Raw genomic sequence first — 17,441 nt, 5'->3', positions numbered from 1 at the left:
CTCCAGATGAAAGGGGAATGGTTGCACTTGGACAGGGTCTCATCTCCATGAGTGTGACCAATCTGCTCGAGCGGCGATGACAAACACACAATGGTTTGTTAGTCCCTTCCCAAGGCGTGTGGCAAAATCTCAGCATTTGAAGTGCAAGGGTGGGGGGGTTGAGCCATGAAGATGTGGGTGTTCGGCACTAACGTGAGATCCAGTTTTCCAGCAGTGCAAGTGACAGCCAGCATTGAGGGGAAATTGATTTTCTGTGTGGAGCAAGCATTAAAAATAGGAGTTTTGTGTCAAACCCCACGTCTGTTTTGACTAAATCCCAGATAACAAGAATGGGTAAAAGACAGAGCTTATACAGAGAGCTCCAGCACCCAGGAGCCAGGATTAAAGAAGAAAGGGTGCGAGTGGGTGGGTGCAGTTAATGATTGTCAAGTGCCGTCCTTGCATCCAGTGAGATTGCTGTGGCTTCTTCTGGGTGCGCCTTGCTTACAGGTGCTTTGATCTGCAAACCTGCAAGAGATCCATCTGGTTCATGGCACCATCCAGGCTTAGGCCAAGGTTCAGGACCTTGTGGTCAGGTTTGGAACCATCCAGCACTGGAAGTTAACCACTGTGCATGGCCAGAAACTCTTTCCTACCAGGAGACCTGGAACATTCCCAGAAGTGATGGGAAAGGGGCATCTTCAGACCTGCCCCTGGGTAGGAGCCTCCAGAGCAATTTATGCTGGAAAGCTTTAAGGTCCCTTCCAACCCAAACCAGTCTGGGATTCCCTGGTTCTTCTGAGCAGCTCCCCAGGGGATGCGCATTGCCTGTCCCAGGACAAGCAAGAATTCCAGAGGTAATGGGCTCAGGAGTGCCTGCTCCCAAGCACAGCCTGCCCTTGCAGTGCCTCGTACCACGGCAGGGTCTGTTATTACCACACATCGCAGCATCCGCTGTGATTGCTGCACCCACCTCAGCTCATCTCACGCAACTCCTGCGTCCACAAGAGCAAGTATTGCACCAGACAGGGCAAGGCTTACAAAGAGAACCATTTTATTGAGTTTCTGCTTCTCTAGCGTGTGGCGCATGGGGAATTAAGACACGAGGTGCGATGGGGAATGATGTGTTTGTCCTTCACTCGACAGAGGGTTCCTCCTACCCAGAAAACCAGGTCCCCTCCTCTGCCAGTCCTGATGCTCGGTGACGTGCAGGAAGGTGGGAACTGAAGCGGACCCAGAGCCTGGTGGATGCAGTTCTGGTAACCTGCTGCGAGGAGAGGCCCTGCCTTGCTCACGAGCCGAGTTTGAACTTGAAGTTGCATTTACTCGATTTAATGACAGTGGAACACAGAGCACCGATGGACTCCGTAACCCAGGGAAAAGTCCACCACGAGAAGGTGTCCAAACCCCACAACTGTCTGATAACAGCAGCTGATTCAGCTGCATTGCAGACTGGTACTTGGGGTGTTAGAGCTGCATTTGTGGCCTCTGCAGCCAAACAACCACCAAAGATTCCTTCTTCCCAAAACTCGCTCTTCCTCCAGGGTTTGGGCCTTAGAAACATTTTTCATTAAGGAAGAACCCTCTTGGTCATCCTCTGTTACCAGGATGCGATCAAACATAAAGAAAGGTCTGATGTTCATGCAAGGGTGTCACCTATTTCTGTGACCTGTTCCCCCCTTTGTGGCTGAACCCCACCAGTGACAGCGCAGTTCTCTCCACTCCAGGTAACGCGGTGATGTACGGGGGGATGAGCAGCAGCTACAAGGGGGTCCTAAGAAACTCTTCATGCAGGTAGCTCTAAGGAGACTTCAGATACAGGGGAAAGAACCAGGTTTTCCTCCCTGAGGAATCAACAGCACTTTTTTCTCTACGGATACAGGGATTTGGGACACACTGCACAGACTTCCACAGCTCATCAACACCTCGATAGGAACGGGGAACCCGGGAGCACGCTGCTGGGTCTGGGCTGACCGCAGGAGTCTTTCACTGCTGCTCTTCCCAGCAGGCGCAGACAGTGCAGCCCGGATGTCCCCACCCCGGCCCCCTCCGAGCACCTTCGCACCGTTCCAGCCTCCAGGCACACCAGACGCTATTTTACACGTGGTTTTACAGAGCGCCTGTCTCAGTCCTTCCTCCTCTGGAAGCATCCATACAGTGAAAGCCACAAAGAAAACATCACCTTGGAGACGCAGTAAGACAAAGACGGGTTTGACCACAACACAGGATTCTGCCTTTACTTACGCAACAACAACCAGGCAGAGTCTCGCTGCTGCCGCTGCCCTCAGCGAGCAGCTCCGAGGCCGCGGGCCGAGGGCACAAGTGACTCGGTTCGCTCCCACGTCGGGGCCGTGCTCCGCATCAGGGCGTGGGGGGCGGCTTAGGCGAGGGGCAGGAGCCCTGGCTGTCGAAGCTGGCGGCGCGGCCGTGCCACTGCGGGGGGACACAGAGAGAGCAGGGTCGGAGCGAGCCCCGGCAGGGCCCAAGGCCGGGCTGGGCAGCGCCGGGGGCACCGTGGTGCCGGGGTTGGAGCCGGGGGCTTTAAGGCCCTTTCCAGCCCAAACCGTCCCGGGAGTCCGGTTTGAAACGCGTCCCTGTCTGCTCTGCTGCAGTCTCCTCTCTGCAGCATCTTTCACCTTACCGAGCGCCCGCGTCTAAGCGCTGAGGAGGAGTGAGTGAGCAATTGACTTCGTTGCCTTGTAAATCCATGCACGGGCGGGAGCGCTGCTGGCGGAGGAGGCAGCACAAACCCAGCAGTGTGTGCTGCAGGGGCAGAGCTTTCTGGGGCTCCCCGCGTTAGTGCTCTTTGGTTTGGAAAGCCTGGCTGGTGATTCTCCTCCCCAGAAGCCTCAGTGCCCACAGGGCCAGAGACACTTCCCAAAGTGAAAACCACGTCAGTGGATGTAGCAAATATGCTTTTTACCATGCTTATGGGTCGCACATTATCAGTGATCTGCCTTGGGGGCTGTTAGAATCATTCAAAGCCATCGCTCCTCAAGCTTTTGAGCACTTGCCCATCTCCCCATCCCGTTTGAGTGCATTCAAACGACCAATGATAGACATCCCCCGGAGACAACGGGAGGCACAGCACTTCCAGTGCTCCGTTCTCCCCACGGATCAATTCCCTCCTCTCCTGCTTGAGCAGAAACCCTTTGGCTCACGTTGATGCTCTGGTGCGTACTGATTTCACTTGTGTGGCTGAAAAGTCATTCAGTAATGGTGGCCCTCCCTGGGTCAGGCCTGCCCGTGCAGCACAGGGAGTCCTGTTCCTCTGGAGCCAGCTGGCAGAGCCTGGCTCTTAGCATTCACTTCATAAATGTGCATTTTGGTGGCTAGAGATAGGGGCAAGAACCGGGCCAGCTTCCTTCCACTAAGAGGCAGTCGGTGTACAACAGCTCACGGTGCAGCTCTGCATCACACACACTGCATTTCATCGGGGCTGAGCAGGAATTGGGACCGGAGGAGCTGGAAAACTTGTCCTTCCCAGCACCTGCCCTCGGGTAAGAGAACAGCTTCTTCTCTGTGTCTCCTCGCAAATGTATTTGCTAAAAGCCCCGAGGAACTGATAATGGGGAGAAAACCTCCCCCTGGGAGTTACCAACCAAACAGCAGAGAGGCAGAAAGTTCCATGCAAAGGGGCTTTTGGCAGAGTCCTCAGCACCTCTCTGCCTGTTCTGCCTCTGGTTACAGTGTCTGATCCTGCAAAGATGTGATGGAAACTTCCAGGAGCAGGTTCAAGTGACCCCTGTGCCTGAGCAGCCCGGGGCTGGGGTTCCTTCTTTTCATCAGGAAAGGTGACCCGTTCACTGTGCAATTGAGCAGCCACCAGCAGCTCAATGCAAGTCAAACGTGTCCAAAAGTCTGGAGGAGGCCGGATTTGCATAGCTTTAAAGATAAACGGTTGCTCTTCATTAGGGGCATGACTTGGCCCTCAGCAGCGGGTTTCATCTGCAGCGAGGTTTTGAACAGCTGAACCAGAGGCACTTGGCAACATGAAAGACCCATTTTGCATCTCGCTGCTGCTGCTCTCTGAGACCAGAGTTCGTCTTTCAGAGAGAACAGAGAAATCTCCAACTCTCAGAAGTCCCCTTCGAGATGTGCTGTAATTTGCTATTGCTTTTTATAGAGCCATCGCTTTTAACCTGCCTGATGGATGCTTTGCAAAGTGCAGAAGAAATGGCAACGGGTGGGATGATTGAAGTACACTGGGGAGGTCACGGTGGGACCTCGGAGCTGAAGAATGGGAACAGGTTTGTGCTGAGGACAAGAGTTTATTGTGAGGATAACTGAAAATGCATCAGGAAGTGGGATTCTCGTCTTCTGCTCCCAAACTCTTCCAAATGGCTGCGTAAGGACGGTGCTTAGAAGCCTGTAATTAATGATTTGCATGTGTTCTGTCTCTAACGATGATGGTCATTACAGAAGTGCTGTCATTATGTTTGGTTACTCACTGCTGGTGAATATGGAGCAACCAAACACATGGAAAGTAACAGGAGCAAGCTTCCCTGAAGGCTCCAGCAATGAAAGAGGAAAGGGCAACTCCTTCATGGAGGAAGGGCTCGAATCGTGCTGCCGGCCCAGGAATGAGGGGTTGGGATGTGTTGGCGTGGGGCTGTGGAACAGGCCCGGTGCTCCCAGGGTCTCGTGTTCAGGAGCCATGCCCACAGCACAGGAGGAGGCTTGGCCCAGGAAGCACAGCCCCAGGGGCACCAGTGCCCGTCCATCCCAAAGTGCTGTGGTGGGAGCTGGGGGCCGGGGCCAGGCCATGCTCCTGGTGGAACCCAGCCCTGAGGGAACATCCTGGGAGCATCACCAGAACCTGGGGCTGGGGCTGCCCCATCCCTGGCAGTGCTCAAGGCCAGGTTGGACACAGGGGCTTGGAGCAAGCTGCTCCAGTGGAAGGGGTCCCTGCCCGGGGCAGGGGCTGGAGCTGGAGGAGCTTTAAGGTCCCTTCCCACGCAGGGCAGGATTCCTCACCCAATGTGTGGGCATCCAACACGGAGCAGCGCTGAGCTTTTCTGCGTCCAGGGTTCACAGCTCCAGTCACCCGCTCCTCAATTTATGCACTCAGAAAGACAATTCAATCCCAGCCTGTCTGCTTTCAGTGTAAGGTCAAGCACTCAATCAGGAAAGACACTGATGTACAGCAGAGGCCATCAGCAATCGCTCTGGCAAAGAGAGACAGTCATGAGGATCAGCTAGAGAGCAAACGCTCCATTTGCTGCTGCCCGGCTGCAAATGCCTTTGAAGATGAAGACGATGAAGGCGACTGCTCAGGATTCCAGCACAGCCTGAGCTCCCCCCATGAAGAAATGAGGGTGGAAAAGGGACGCAGGGTCAGAGCTTCTCCCTCAGCATCCGCATCCGCGTGCAGATGGAGTGAGGAGCAGGCAGCCTGGGGGCTGGGACTGACGGAGTGTGACCCTGCATCCCACCACCAGCCCCTCTGTGCGTGGGGACCCTGACCTGAGGATATGGGACACAGAAGCCAAGCTGCTTTTAAAATGCACACACACACGGAGAGGATGACGCCGTTACTCAGAGCCACAAATCCCATTTCCCACACATTTCTGTCCTGTTCCGTCTGGTTGCTTTGTTGTTCTTTAAGGGACTTGCAGACAGCGATGCTGAAACTTGAAAGGGCAAATAACTAAAGGGAGCATTTGGTGGCTGGCTCCGAGGAGCAGCTGACGGCAGAGCTACCAGAAGAGATGATCAGAAGCTTTGTTCCTTTGCTTTGGAGCAGAGCTCCTGACCTGTGCACGGGAGGGGAATACGATTCACCCAGGTTGTTCTTCCAGCGTCTGGGGGCCTCAACAGAGGTTTTCAAAGCACATTTGAGCAGGTGATTCCCGGGCAATGGCTCCTGGGTTCCTCCGGGCTCTGCCACAAGGGTTATGTGGGGCTCAGGAATCTTTCTGTCCATCTCCCACCTGCAGCTGAGGAGCAGCGCAGTGGAGTCAAGGGCAGCAGGAGGAGCTGCTGGCCCTGGGGCAGCCGGGGCCGTGCTGTGGGGTGCTGCGGACGATCAGACCTGCGCTGGGGATGGATCCCTGCGCTCCCGTGGCCGTGCGCGGTGCCTGCCCACACGGCTCCGGCTCCTGTGTGTGGTGCCGGTGCGTTAGCATGGGAAGGGCAGTGACGGCCTGGTGCTGCTGCTCAGCACCCACCGCACAGACTGCCTCACTGCCGGAGGAAAGAGCTGGTCTCAAAGATACACGGGGTTTGGTGCTTGCTAAGGCAGACTGGAGGATAACCGAGCCAGGGCTCTGCCTTCCAGTGGAGCTCAGCAGCTGAGCGTCAAGGGGGAAAAAAGATGCTTTTGGTTTTGTCCTCTGGCTCTGAGGGAAAACGTCTCCTCAGGCCAAGATACAGCGAGAGGTTTTATTGCCTTTGTTACAATACCATTGCCACAAATGCAGCCTTTCTTCTCACACCTGAAGTGTCAACGGCGCCTGTGCCAGTTTCCGCATCTCTCCCCTTCAAAATCTATGATCTCCATCAGGCAAAGCCCGAAGAGCTCTACGGGAGGGGGAGAAAATGGAGAGCAAAAGAGGAAGAAAAGACTAGAGATGGTCAGAATGGTACCCAGGCGTTTCAGCCCTGGTTTACCATCTGGGGCTGCATCAAGTGAATCTCTTTGGAGATGCTTAAAGCAATCCCATTTGTTCTATTTATTCTCCCTCACAGGCTTGGAGATGAGTCAACAGCAAAATCGTTTAGGATGAGGAAACGGGAAGCTGAACTGGGCGATACCCCTGGGCAGTCGGTGCCGCAATCAAACAGCGTTCCCCTTCCTTGCTGCTCCCACTCCCTGATTTAGAAACAAAAAGCAAAGAAAGAAAGAAAGGAAAAGGCAGCAGAGGCAGAGGCGCATCTGTGAGCTCAGCCCCTCTCCCTCCTGCACGCTCCAGGAGCTATTTCCAGACACGACAGAAACGTTTCCTGGAGTTCATTTCTGGTGAGCAAATTCCCTCAGCTCTTGTCAGGAAATCCCAAGGAGCTCTCTGGAGCCTCGCACCGGCTCCCTCCTGCACAGCTCATGCGTTAAAAGGGAAGAATAACTCCACAAACCTCTTTGAAAGACTTCTTCACCTCCACTAATGGATGCCAGTGCGCGATGGGCTTGCGCGGGTACGCCAGCATCTCGTTCCAGTGGTCTCTGCCCAGCCCCTCGGCGTTGACCCCCACGCGGCAAACCCCGATGATCTCGTTGTGACCCACTCTGAGGAGCAAGAGGAAAGCAGCAGCGTTGTCACTCAGATCGCCTGCACTCTGCTGAGCCTGCTGGCCCTGTGGTGCTGGAGGGCCGCAAGACCCGGTGCAGTGAAGAGAGGCTGTTGCGATGGGCAGACCCGGCTGCTATCAGTGTGGGGTGATGGTTTGCAGGACAAGCAAATAGCGAAGGGAACACAGTCCTCACTCAATGCCATAAAGCAAAGGACCGGCTTTAACCAGTTACTGTTCTAGCAGGTAATTCTCCATCACCATAAATATCAATGACACTTTAACAACAAATCACTAGAGACACAGTGATGGCACAGAGCTGTGCAGCCACAGCCCTGACACTAAGGAAAATGGCTGTTAAACAGCAAAACCTGCATCCAATGGGACGTTTTCCCCTCCAGCCCTCCATAGCCTCCCACCTACCGATCATAATCCATGACAGAGATGAGCAGACTGACTTGATCCATGTTCTCAGGGGGAATGTCAAAGATTATTGCTTCATTGTAAGTGGGATTAAGTGTGTTTTTCTTTATGGTGGTTTTCTTCTTTTTCAGTCTTCGCCCGTCACAGAGCAAAGACACTTTGACATATGGATCTGGGGAGGGAGAGATAGGAAAAGGCCTTCTGCTTATGGAGGTTTCTTTTCTTACCATCACCATATAGAAACAGCATTATCAAAGGGCGACTGCACATCACCATGAGCCAAAGGCACCCTCAAATGTACTTTTAGCAATATGGATGTCTGGGTACCAGCTGAATTCACCACCTCTTGTACTGGTGCGAGTGGTGGTGGGAGGTCCAGGGCCTGCAGAACCAGCCATGCAGACTTCCTGGAAGGACGAATCAGACACTTCCATCAAGTTTTGGTAAGGATTTGCAAGCGTAAGGAGGCCCCATCTCAAACCAAGAGCCAGTATCCATCGGATGACAATGGGCACTCAGGCATTCGAGCTTGCTTTAATTGCACGGCCACAGACAGCAAACCAGTGCTTTCTCTAAGCAAAACCAGAACTCGTCTAAGAGAGCACAACATAATGCAGCATTTTGGCAATCCGAACTTCTGCAGGGATCCTTCCAGAACTATCCAATTGCTAACGTTGTGTAGCAGAGTTGCAGTAAGGGAATTTTAAAGCCCATTATCCCAATGTCAAAGAGCAGAGAAAGAAAAAGGATTAGAGCAGCTCTGCTTCCCACTGGCTGATGATGGCAGAATGCCCTCGAGTTACAAATAGCTCCTGTTTGCTGTAAGGGCTGCTCAGGCCATTTCAATGCATTTTCAAGTAACAGTTAAACTGCAATGTATTCTTGCAGAAACACTGCACTGGCTGAATCTGAAGTCTCAACTCTCAGACATTTCAGATGGGATCAAGCTCCGACTGTGTAGAAGCACTGAACGCAAAAGGCTCTTACCACATTGTTAGTGCTTTTAGTACAAGTCATCAGTTAAATTCAAATACTGTGATGGTGAGCTCTGGAAAAGAAATTGCTTTTTTATGTTGAAATCCAGGATTTGTGCATGCCACGGTTGCAAGCAGACCCTTTGGAACTGTGGGTGCAGACAGTCTTCGGGCGACTTTGATCCTAATGTTTGAGTACTGGGCACTGTGCAGGGGACGGAATATTCCCATGGGATTTATCCTTGATCCTTTCCTAATCTTGGGGTGAAATGATTGATTCTGGACAAAGGGGCTATTTGATGGAGAATTCCCTACTCACATAGAACTGCCAGGGTCAGTGTCTGCAGCAGAGCTGAAGTGCTCAGCCCAAGGGATGGATCAGAGCTTTGACCCTGCAAACCCTTCAGCAGGGATGGGAAAGCTGCATGTGTATAATCGCCTTCCCTGGAGTCATGCCTTTGGGAGTGGGATTTAAAGTTAAAGATAATTCCACTTTTAAGCTTCTGTTCATACTTAAACCACAGACAAATCTTTGTTGGGTGTTTGTGCCATGACACAGCCTCGGCATCGAGATGTGTGCCCACCATCCATTGAGGCTACCTGGAGGGAGAAGGAGGAAGTGTGGATGCTATGGGGTCCTTCTCAGCCATCGAGCACCTACCTGAGTAGCCAGTGATATCCATAGCTTTGAGATTCCTGCATTTAATGACAGTCAAGGTGAGGCGACCTGCGGTTGGCAAATAGCACAGGGAAAACATGATCTCCCCCAGGTCCACGCTTTCCTTCAATAAAACAGAGAACACGGTATCGGAAACGTGCAGGAACCAGCTCACTGCCTCCACCCACCACGCGATGCTTCCTGCAGGGCTCGCAGCACTCACACTGCAGCGGGCTTTGCTCTCCTGTCACTTTGACGTGTTTGACACTTCACTGCTGGGAGGTGCTTCCAGTGTATCCCAACATTATCTGGCTAAAAGGAATATAGGCACAGGAGAAAAAATGTGTGTCCAGATGTTATAGCTTCAAATCATAGCTAAGAACCATTTTCCACTGCCTCAGTGGAGTGTGTGCTTCCAACTGCAGCATCACAGCTAATGCTCTCCTCTTTTTCTGCTCCATTGCTTACACAGGAGTGAAGTGAGATCTAACACCAAATGAAGGCCATCAGGAAATCACATCAGCCTCAAGTTTTGCTTGAATGGACAGCATGGATCTTGCAGTGCCAAGCGTGTGACACGAACATCTGTTGCCTCGGGTGGAGGAATGGGATGCAAACACAGACCACAGGAACGTGGGACCTTGAAGACTGCAACAAATGCAACGAGTGGCTTTCTAGGACACTCCAGTAATAGGGGGTTATGGACTTTGCTGGTGCTCAACACATCACCAGAGAACGCAGAGAATGCACTAACAGGGATTTCCCTGCAGCTGAGCATGGGTCACTAACCCACTACAGACGGGGGGATCAGAGCTTTAAAACAGATGAGAACGATGAAGGACCCCATTTAGTGGCGATTGAGCTTATAGACTGTGGCCAGCTTGGACCACCAACCCCTCCTTCAGAGAGCAAAGTGCAGTAGGAGCCATGGATGTGTCTGCATGGGAGCAGGAAACTACCAGCAGGTGGCACTCAGGAGTGCTTGGTGCTGTCCGCATTACAGAGCCCGGTACAATTTGCTCTTTCAGTGCCCCGTAAAGCAAGGTTATGCATCGCTCTTAGCGCCTCTTGTACACGCAGCCTTACCTACTACACCTCCTAAAAGCCCGTTCCATCATTGCCTTGCTCATGGGGATTCAGAAGAAAACAGCAAAAACCCAACCCAGAAATACTATTTAAACTAGAAAGCAGGAACACGCAAAGTCAGCAGAAAGATCCCCAAACACCCCCCAAAAATGAATTAAAGGAAATTATCTTAATTTGTACATACAGATCTCACATCTGTAGAGCAAACAACCCGTCTATTTTTGGAAAGAGAGTGTTTGATTCATTTCAATGGCATATAATGATCTGCTGAAAAGAAATTGTAGCTCTTAGTAGTAGAGTGATGGAACTAGAAAGACAAGTAAATGCACTTAAAGCTTTGCTAAGTGTTAGGAGAATAGGTCTCTTGATGGCTGAGATTTGTGCCAAATTATTTCCTTCTCTGGTAGGGCAACGATGTGATATTTATTCCATGTGCAGAATACTGATGAACGTCATAGAAAAGTCCTGATTCTTGACAGGGCTTCACTTGACTAAAAACTGAATTAAGAAGCTTCTCAAGCATCGAGTGCACTAAAGACTCAGCGGCAGCCGGGTGTTTTCTGGCCAGAACAATGTGAGACGAGACTTGTATCTAAATAAACGTTGTCTCCAAAGGCGCTGTTTGCTGGTAAATAGGAACTTAATACTCTCACCCACTCGGAGTTCCTCCTCTGATCCCTCTCTCTAATGAGCCCACAGCATCCTAAAGAGCTTGCCTTCCAATGCGACAGAATGATCTCGAGTCCCAGCCTCGCCATCAGTAACTGCTAACGGAAGACCTGGAAGCATTTACTGAGTTATTATTCCTCTGCCTTTAGTGCCTCTTCATGTGTCCGCCGGGAGGTGAATTTCTTGCTTCACAAAATATTACTAAAGGCACCTTATGAAGGGACCAGGATTGTTTCCATCACACATGAAATCGCTTTCAGAGCCCCTGCAGCTTCTCACTCATGTCTTCATTTCAGCTGCAGCCCCTTGGCTGTACCGGGTGCCCCCACGTCACGCTGCTGCCTCGGAGACTGCTGAGCTCTCTGAAACCAGCTTTACCTCTGGGGTCACTGCACCCCGAGAGCTGACCCGAGCCCTGCTCCTCGCTGCCTGGCTCCAATGTGGCCAGTGTCAGAGGACAGAGCTCAGTGTTTTGCAGAGCCTCATTCATTCAGTGGCTGAAAACGAGCACTCAGAGATAGCGCTGGAGAGGACAGGCTGCTTTTCAAACACGGCACCTCTCCTTACCTTCAGACGTATTCTTCCACTTTAACAGGAATTGCTTCACATCACACAGAGCCTGAAGAAATAACTGCACTGAGGAGGCGCTTTGCAAGGAACATCTGCGAACACTGCCACTGCATCAGAGCTCAGCTTGAGGACTGGGGTTGCACCTTTTCATAGGATCCCAGCCTGGTTTGGGTTGGAAGGGAGCTTAAAGGTCACCCAGCTCCAACCCCTGCCCCGGGCAGGGACCCCTTCCACTGGAGCAGCTTGCTCCAGGCCCCTGTGTCCAACCTGGCCTTGAGCACTGCCAGGGATGGGGCAGCCACAGCTTCTCTGGTACCCTGTGTTCACATGTCCCCAGCTCCAGTCAGAAACTGGAGCCATTCCTCACCATGGACCTCACTGACGTTAGAGGAGAGCTGAGAATGCATATTCAGAAATGATGGTTAGAAAAGGCTGTTCTGTTCTCAGAGAGATGAGCACCTGAAGCTGTGTGCCGGCTGCACTGAGCCCTGTGTTTGCAGCACAGTGCAGCAGCACTTGGCACCCACTCAACACACTGGCTCTGCTCTTCCGTGCATTCTTTGGTCTGTGTTTCGGAGGGACAAGGGCAGGAAACCTTGGACACAGGCGTCAGCAGAGAGCAGCCCCATATGGGACTGTGAGAGCACTCCCTGAACATCATCTCAGCTCCTATTCCTCTCCTTGCACTGAGAGGACCTGTTCAGGGTATAAAATGAACATAAATCGGTCTTTGGCCTCCTTGCATTAGGTCAAGAGATTTTTCTTTGCAACCATAAACACAGGAGGGTGAAAATCAGATCCTGTGGGTACCTGATTTGCTTGCAGATTATAGACACTGGGACATTCCCAACATTCCTGTCAGTACTTCCTAGGGAATAATGGAAGCTATGAATCAATAACCTCTGCAGATTTGAAACCAACAATGTTTCACTGATTCACAGGCTGTACACTCATCAGTTCAATAGTTGAGTGCCAGCTATTTGAATAGCTTCTACCATTGCCTAAGTGCGTCCCGATCTTCTAACCCACACGACTGATGGAATGTATTATTAGTCACCCAGGGCTTTCTTTGCGTATTATGAAAACTGTATTTACCCTTCTCATTTGTGATTAAACAGAAATGTCCTTGGGTGTGTGAGAGCTGACTGAGAGGTCCCAATATTGGCCCATTCCCAAAGAACGGCACAGCAAGGATGAGGGGATGGAGCCAAACGTGGCCCTTGCCATTCCTTTGGGAGGTCTGCAGGGCTCCTGCACGATGCATCTTGGGCACGATGTTGGCTCTGCTCTTCTCACACCTTCTTCGGAGGCTTTTTCCTCACCAAGCCTCCTGTTGGTGTCTCTCGGCCTGGTTTTGTGTTGGTTTTGGTTGGTTGGGGTTTTCCCCATTGCAATAATTCATTTCAGTAGGAAAACATCCCCTATTTCCCACAGAACCATCCCAGCGAAACACAGAACACACCCAGGTTAAGAGCCCCACAGCTGGCTGCAGAGCGGTGCTTTACGTGCTTTTCCTGTCCCAGTTGCATTCCTGCTCACAGGTCTTTCCCCCTTCAAGCTCTCGAAGCTTTGCAACGCTCTTTGCGTGCTGATCATCGAGCAAGGAAAGGAAAACCCCGGGATTCCCCACCAGGGCACATCACAGCCTGGCAGGGCTGCGTCTCGCAGGCAGAGCAAATGCAAACAGGCAGATGTGGGCACAGGGCACCCACACGTGTGATGCACCTTGTTCCGCTCCCAGCAGCCCTTTGCCAGGTGAGCGATGCGCCCGAGGCCTCTTTGCCCTTTCATTACCGTTCACTAGCGACGGCAGACACGGCTGTTTGTGGGTTGAAAGCCACAGGGCCCGCACCCTGCACCGCGCTGCCGGGGGGTGATCCTCCGGAGCAGATACTCACCGTTGTCGCGTACTGGATGTCCTGCCAGATGGAAGTCTCCCGGGAAAGGTCCGAGGCCTCAAACAGGTTCTCCAGGATGACTTCTCCTATCATGTCGTGCCTGGAGAACCTGTCGAAGTCAAAGACGCTCAGGTGCAGCTTCCTGCTCCCCAGCTCCTCGTGGGGCACGGGGAAGTGGAAGGACTCATCGAAGGTGGGGTTCAGCGTCTTCCTGTGCACCCGCGTCTGGAACTTGCGCTTTCTGTCGGGCAGGAGGTAGATCTTCACGTAGGGGTCGGAGCTGCCGCAGAAGTCTTTGGCTGGCAGGTCGAACGCCCGGAGGATGCGCACGCTCAGCGTCTCGCTCTCGTAGTCGTACTTGAGGGTGAAGTTGATTTTCCCACAGGTTTTTGCTGCCTCTTTTTTGGGGTCCTCGGAGTCAACAGATTTTTGCTTATAGAGCTCGGGTTTAATGCGCCCGATGCTGGTCGGCTGCTCGGCCACAGCCGGCGCGTCCATGCCGTAGTCCATGCTGGACACGTGCATCTGCCGAGGAAGGTGCCTCTTGAAGGAGATGTGCCTGCAGGAGGAACACACAACAGCTCTGTGCTTTCCAAGGGTATTTCTCTCCTTTGCCTCCCCTTACTAATGCTAAGAAAGCAGGGAGAGCATGGAGTGCTGCTGGCTGCCATGCGGAGCCATGTACGGTATGGAAGTGAACACTGAGGGAACAGCGCCGATGCTCGCCGGCACCGGTCCAGCACATCTCCTAACTTCCAGAGTATCTGCAACAAGGTGCATTATCTCACCCGTTACATGAGAAACTGCAAACAGTTAAATATATGAGACCCAGCAACTCCTTCACCAAGCCACAGGCTATCCACTATGGAGACTCATTCCCGTCCTCAGTCCTTACACTTCCAGGAATCATAGAATCACAGATACCAACACTAAAAAGCTTTTAAAGTGAGAGAACCACAACGAGCTCGGAAAGTTACGTTTTAGTCTGGGTATTGCTGCTTCCAACAGACTCTGACCAGAAACGAGAGATAATTCTTGATGGGGAGGGATGCAGAGCCTCATTCGGAAGCTGTCTCTTGCCTTGAGCTCCCCTTCAGCACAAGGGAAACCATGTGTACCAAAGCTTTATCTAAGCAAAGCATAAGAGCTTTCTGTGGGCTCATGGCATTATTTCAGATTATCTGGTGTTTACAAGAGCAGTTTGACGGAGCCATTTAACCATGCTAATAAATGGTACAGCCAGAGCAGTAGCTTCTGGTGATCCACGGGGCTGGAGCCCTCACTTCTCCTTGGCAGGCTCCTCAAAGGCGTTTTGGCCCGGGCTAAGCTGGGCTGTGAGTCAGAGATCCCAAACCGCATCCCCGGGTCTGGCTGCCTGCCTGCGGTTCATGCTGGGCTCTTTCGCTTGAGAAAGTGGGTTTGAAACCTTCCCACATGCGCCCAAGTCCCGCTCTGCTTGTCCTCATTCATCCCCGCGGAGCTTTCTTCTCTTCCCCTGGGAGCTTGCAATAAGAGCAGAACGAGCTCGTGCGTGACGGAGGCCGCCGGCTGCCCACAAAGCTGTGCAGCCACGTAAGAGTGTGTGGCACAACTGCAGGGAGCACCGCGGCGATTTTAACTCCAGCTTCTTCCAACAGAAGGCTGTGACCGGGGCCTTATCAATCCTGCAGCACCACAGCCCATCTGAGCAGTGTCTGCTTGCCCAGTCATGCTCTCCCATACAGCGCGGGCACGGCCAATAGAGCAAGCAAAGTGCTGGGGGCAGCCGGGAGCCTGCGATCACCCTTTCCTGTCCCACTTTCTCAGCCTCATGTCAAGGAGAAGGCACCGTATTTCTCAGTGCTCTTGCCAGGGAGGTGTCCCAGCGGCTGTGCAGCCTTATCCTGGCTCCCCCAGGGTGATGCTGACATCTCTGTCCCCGGCTGAGACAGACCCGCACGGGGCGCAGCTGGTTCTAGGCTTGTGCACCGAGCGATGCGTCAGCTCTGCTTATCTAATTGTGTCTGCTGGGAGCCACAGCAACGAGAGAGAGCAGAGAGGTCTGCCTGTGCCTGACAGCATCCCATCAGTGAGGCTTCAGCCTGCCTCTCATCTTCCAGCAAATTACAATAGCCAAAGCGTTCTGACAGCTTGACACAATGAGGTCAGGTCACAGTAATAGGGACTGAATCCTGTTTTGTTTTCAAAGGGCCCACAGTAAGCCTGTCTTAGCACATTAATTGGTTAATGACACCAAGTAATCCAGCATGTAGGTGGGAGTGTTTTCTTTAGCCACCCTGAAGGTATCTGAACCTCAGGCTCTATTAAAAAGCCACCGTGAGGCGCAGCATCCCTGCAGAGCATTGCATCCCTGGCATTCAGCCTGGAGAAGGTTCCAGGAAGACTTTAGAGCAGCTCCAGTGCCTAAAGGGGCTGCAGGAAACCTGGAGAGGGGCTTGGGACAAGGGCCTGTAGGGACAGGCCAAGGGGAATGGCTTGAACCTGCCCGAGGGGAGACTGAGCTGAGCTCTTAGGCAGAAGCTCTTCCCTGTGAGGGTGCTGAGGCGCTGGCACAGGGTGCCTGGAGAAGCTGTGGCTGCCCCATCCCTGGCAGTGCTCAAGGCCAGGTTGGACACAGGGGCTTGGAGCAAGCTGCTCCAGTGGAAGGGGTCCCTGCCCGGGGCAGGGGTTGGAGCTGGGTGACCTTTAAGGTCCCTTCTAACCCCAAGCAGACTCCATGATCCCGCTCACCTGGTGGAAGACGCAGGCTCTGTTGTTTGCCGCTGGATCCGCGTGCGCCGCATGATGTGGTCCTTCATGGACATCTGGACCTCTGCGGGGATGTCTGGTGATGTGTGGCTGATCTTCACCGCTGCCTCCAGGAAACTGATGGCGCCCGTGTCCTTGAGCTTGTCTGCCATGCTCTCCTTATGGCAGCCTGCCTCGCTCTGCAGGACGGCCAGGTTAGAGGATACGGCCTTGTTCCTCCAGGGAACCCAGCACAGCTTCCAAAAGAGAAACAGGAAAGCTGCCACCAGGGCCAGTCCACACACGATCACTATCACTGCAAGGAGGCTGACGGAGAGCTCTGCAGGGGGAGAGAAGGCAACAGCGACAGGAAGAGGGGAGAAACAGGGAAGGGGAACAGAAAAGAAAAGGAAGATGGTGAGAAAGCCATAAGTAAAGGAAGAAATGTTCCAAACTGACTTAAATTGTGACTAACGGGGAGCTCTTGGCAGGTTCTGCAGCAGGAGTCAAACTCAAGTGAGCATCCCCTGCAGATCAGGACCACTTCCTGCCCCAGACACATCCTGGGAGAGGCGCGTGTCTCCAGACGGCAGAGCTGTGAAGTTTTACACCGTGGTGCTTACACTGGCCATAAAACATCGTCCTTGGTGTGTTTTCTGCCACCGGCAAACTGCTGAGCCTGAAATGGAGAGGAACTGCCGAACCGGGTGATGGAAACGAGCAGAAACTGCCTCCTTGCTTCGTAGCACAGGTGTTCAGACACTGTATTAAAGCATCTCTGCCATGATCCTGGAAGCAGATTGCTGTTACGCTGTCAGTGCTCGCATCTTGTCCAGAGGTGCCCATGGGGAATAAAAAGTAAATACCAATAAAGAAGAAACAAATCATAAGCTGCTGATGCAGTGGCAGCAAACATAGAAGGAGGCTGTACAGAAAGTACCTCACATTCTTCCTTATTCCGAAGAGCACAGAAGCTGCGTCTGTTCTCTGCTGCTCTGAGTCACTTTTACCTCACACTCTGCATTTCAGTGTTTCAGCCTTTTTCAGGAGAGGAAAGAGCTTCCACAGCTATCAGCATCAGGAAAAGATGGAGCTATATTGTGTATATAGATACAGATATATATACATGATCCAGGCAGTGAAATGATTCACAGCGCTTCAAAAAGAGAAAATAGCCGCTATTTTTAGTTCCTTTCTCACAGGGTATTAATTCCCAGATTGCCACCCAAA

General features: G+C 52.5%; 1 protein-coding gene across 1 annotated transcript in view; it reads right to left on the bottom strand.

Annotated features, from left to right (window-relative positions):
• Positions 1-2,315: 2,315 nt before the first annotated feature.
• Positions 2,316-17,441, bottom strand: part of SYT6 (synaptotagmin 6) — a 31,139-nt gene continuing 16,013 nt past the window's right edge. Inside the window, exons 2-7 of the mRNA XM_065698732.1 lie at positions 16,215-16,551; positions 13,485-14,043; positions 9,265-9,385; positions 7,630-7,801; positions 7,054-7,204; positions 2,316-2,412 (exon numbers count right to left, since the gene is read on the bottom strand). Coding sequence (XP_065554804.1) covers positions 2,341-2,412; positions 7,054-7,204; positions 7,630-7,801; positions 9,265-9,385; positions 13,485-14,043; positions 16,215-16,551 — 1,412 coding nt within the window. The 3' untranslated portion in view covers positions 2,316-2,340. The remainder of the gene's footprint in view (positions 2,413-7,053; positions 7,205-7,629; positions 7,802-9,264; positions 9,386-13,484; positions 14,044-16,214; positions 16,552-17,441) is intronic.

This window comes from Lathamus discolor, chromosome 19 (assembly GCF_037157495.1).
Source record: "Lathamus discolor isolate bLatDis1 chromosome 19, bLatDis1.hap1, whole genome shotgun sequence".
Classification (NCBI taxonomy): domain Eukaryota; kingdom Metazoa; phylum Chordata; class Aves; order Psittaciformes; family Psittacidae; genus Lathamus; species Lathamus discolor.
The sequence above is the reverse complement of the archived record's forward strand: the minus strand, read 5'-3'. Positions and strand labels throughout refer to the sequence as shown.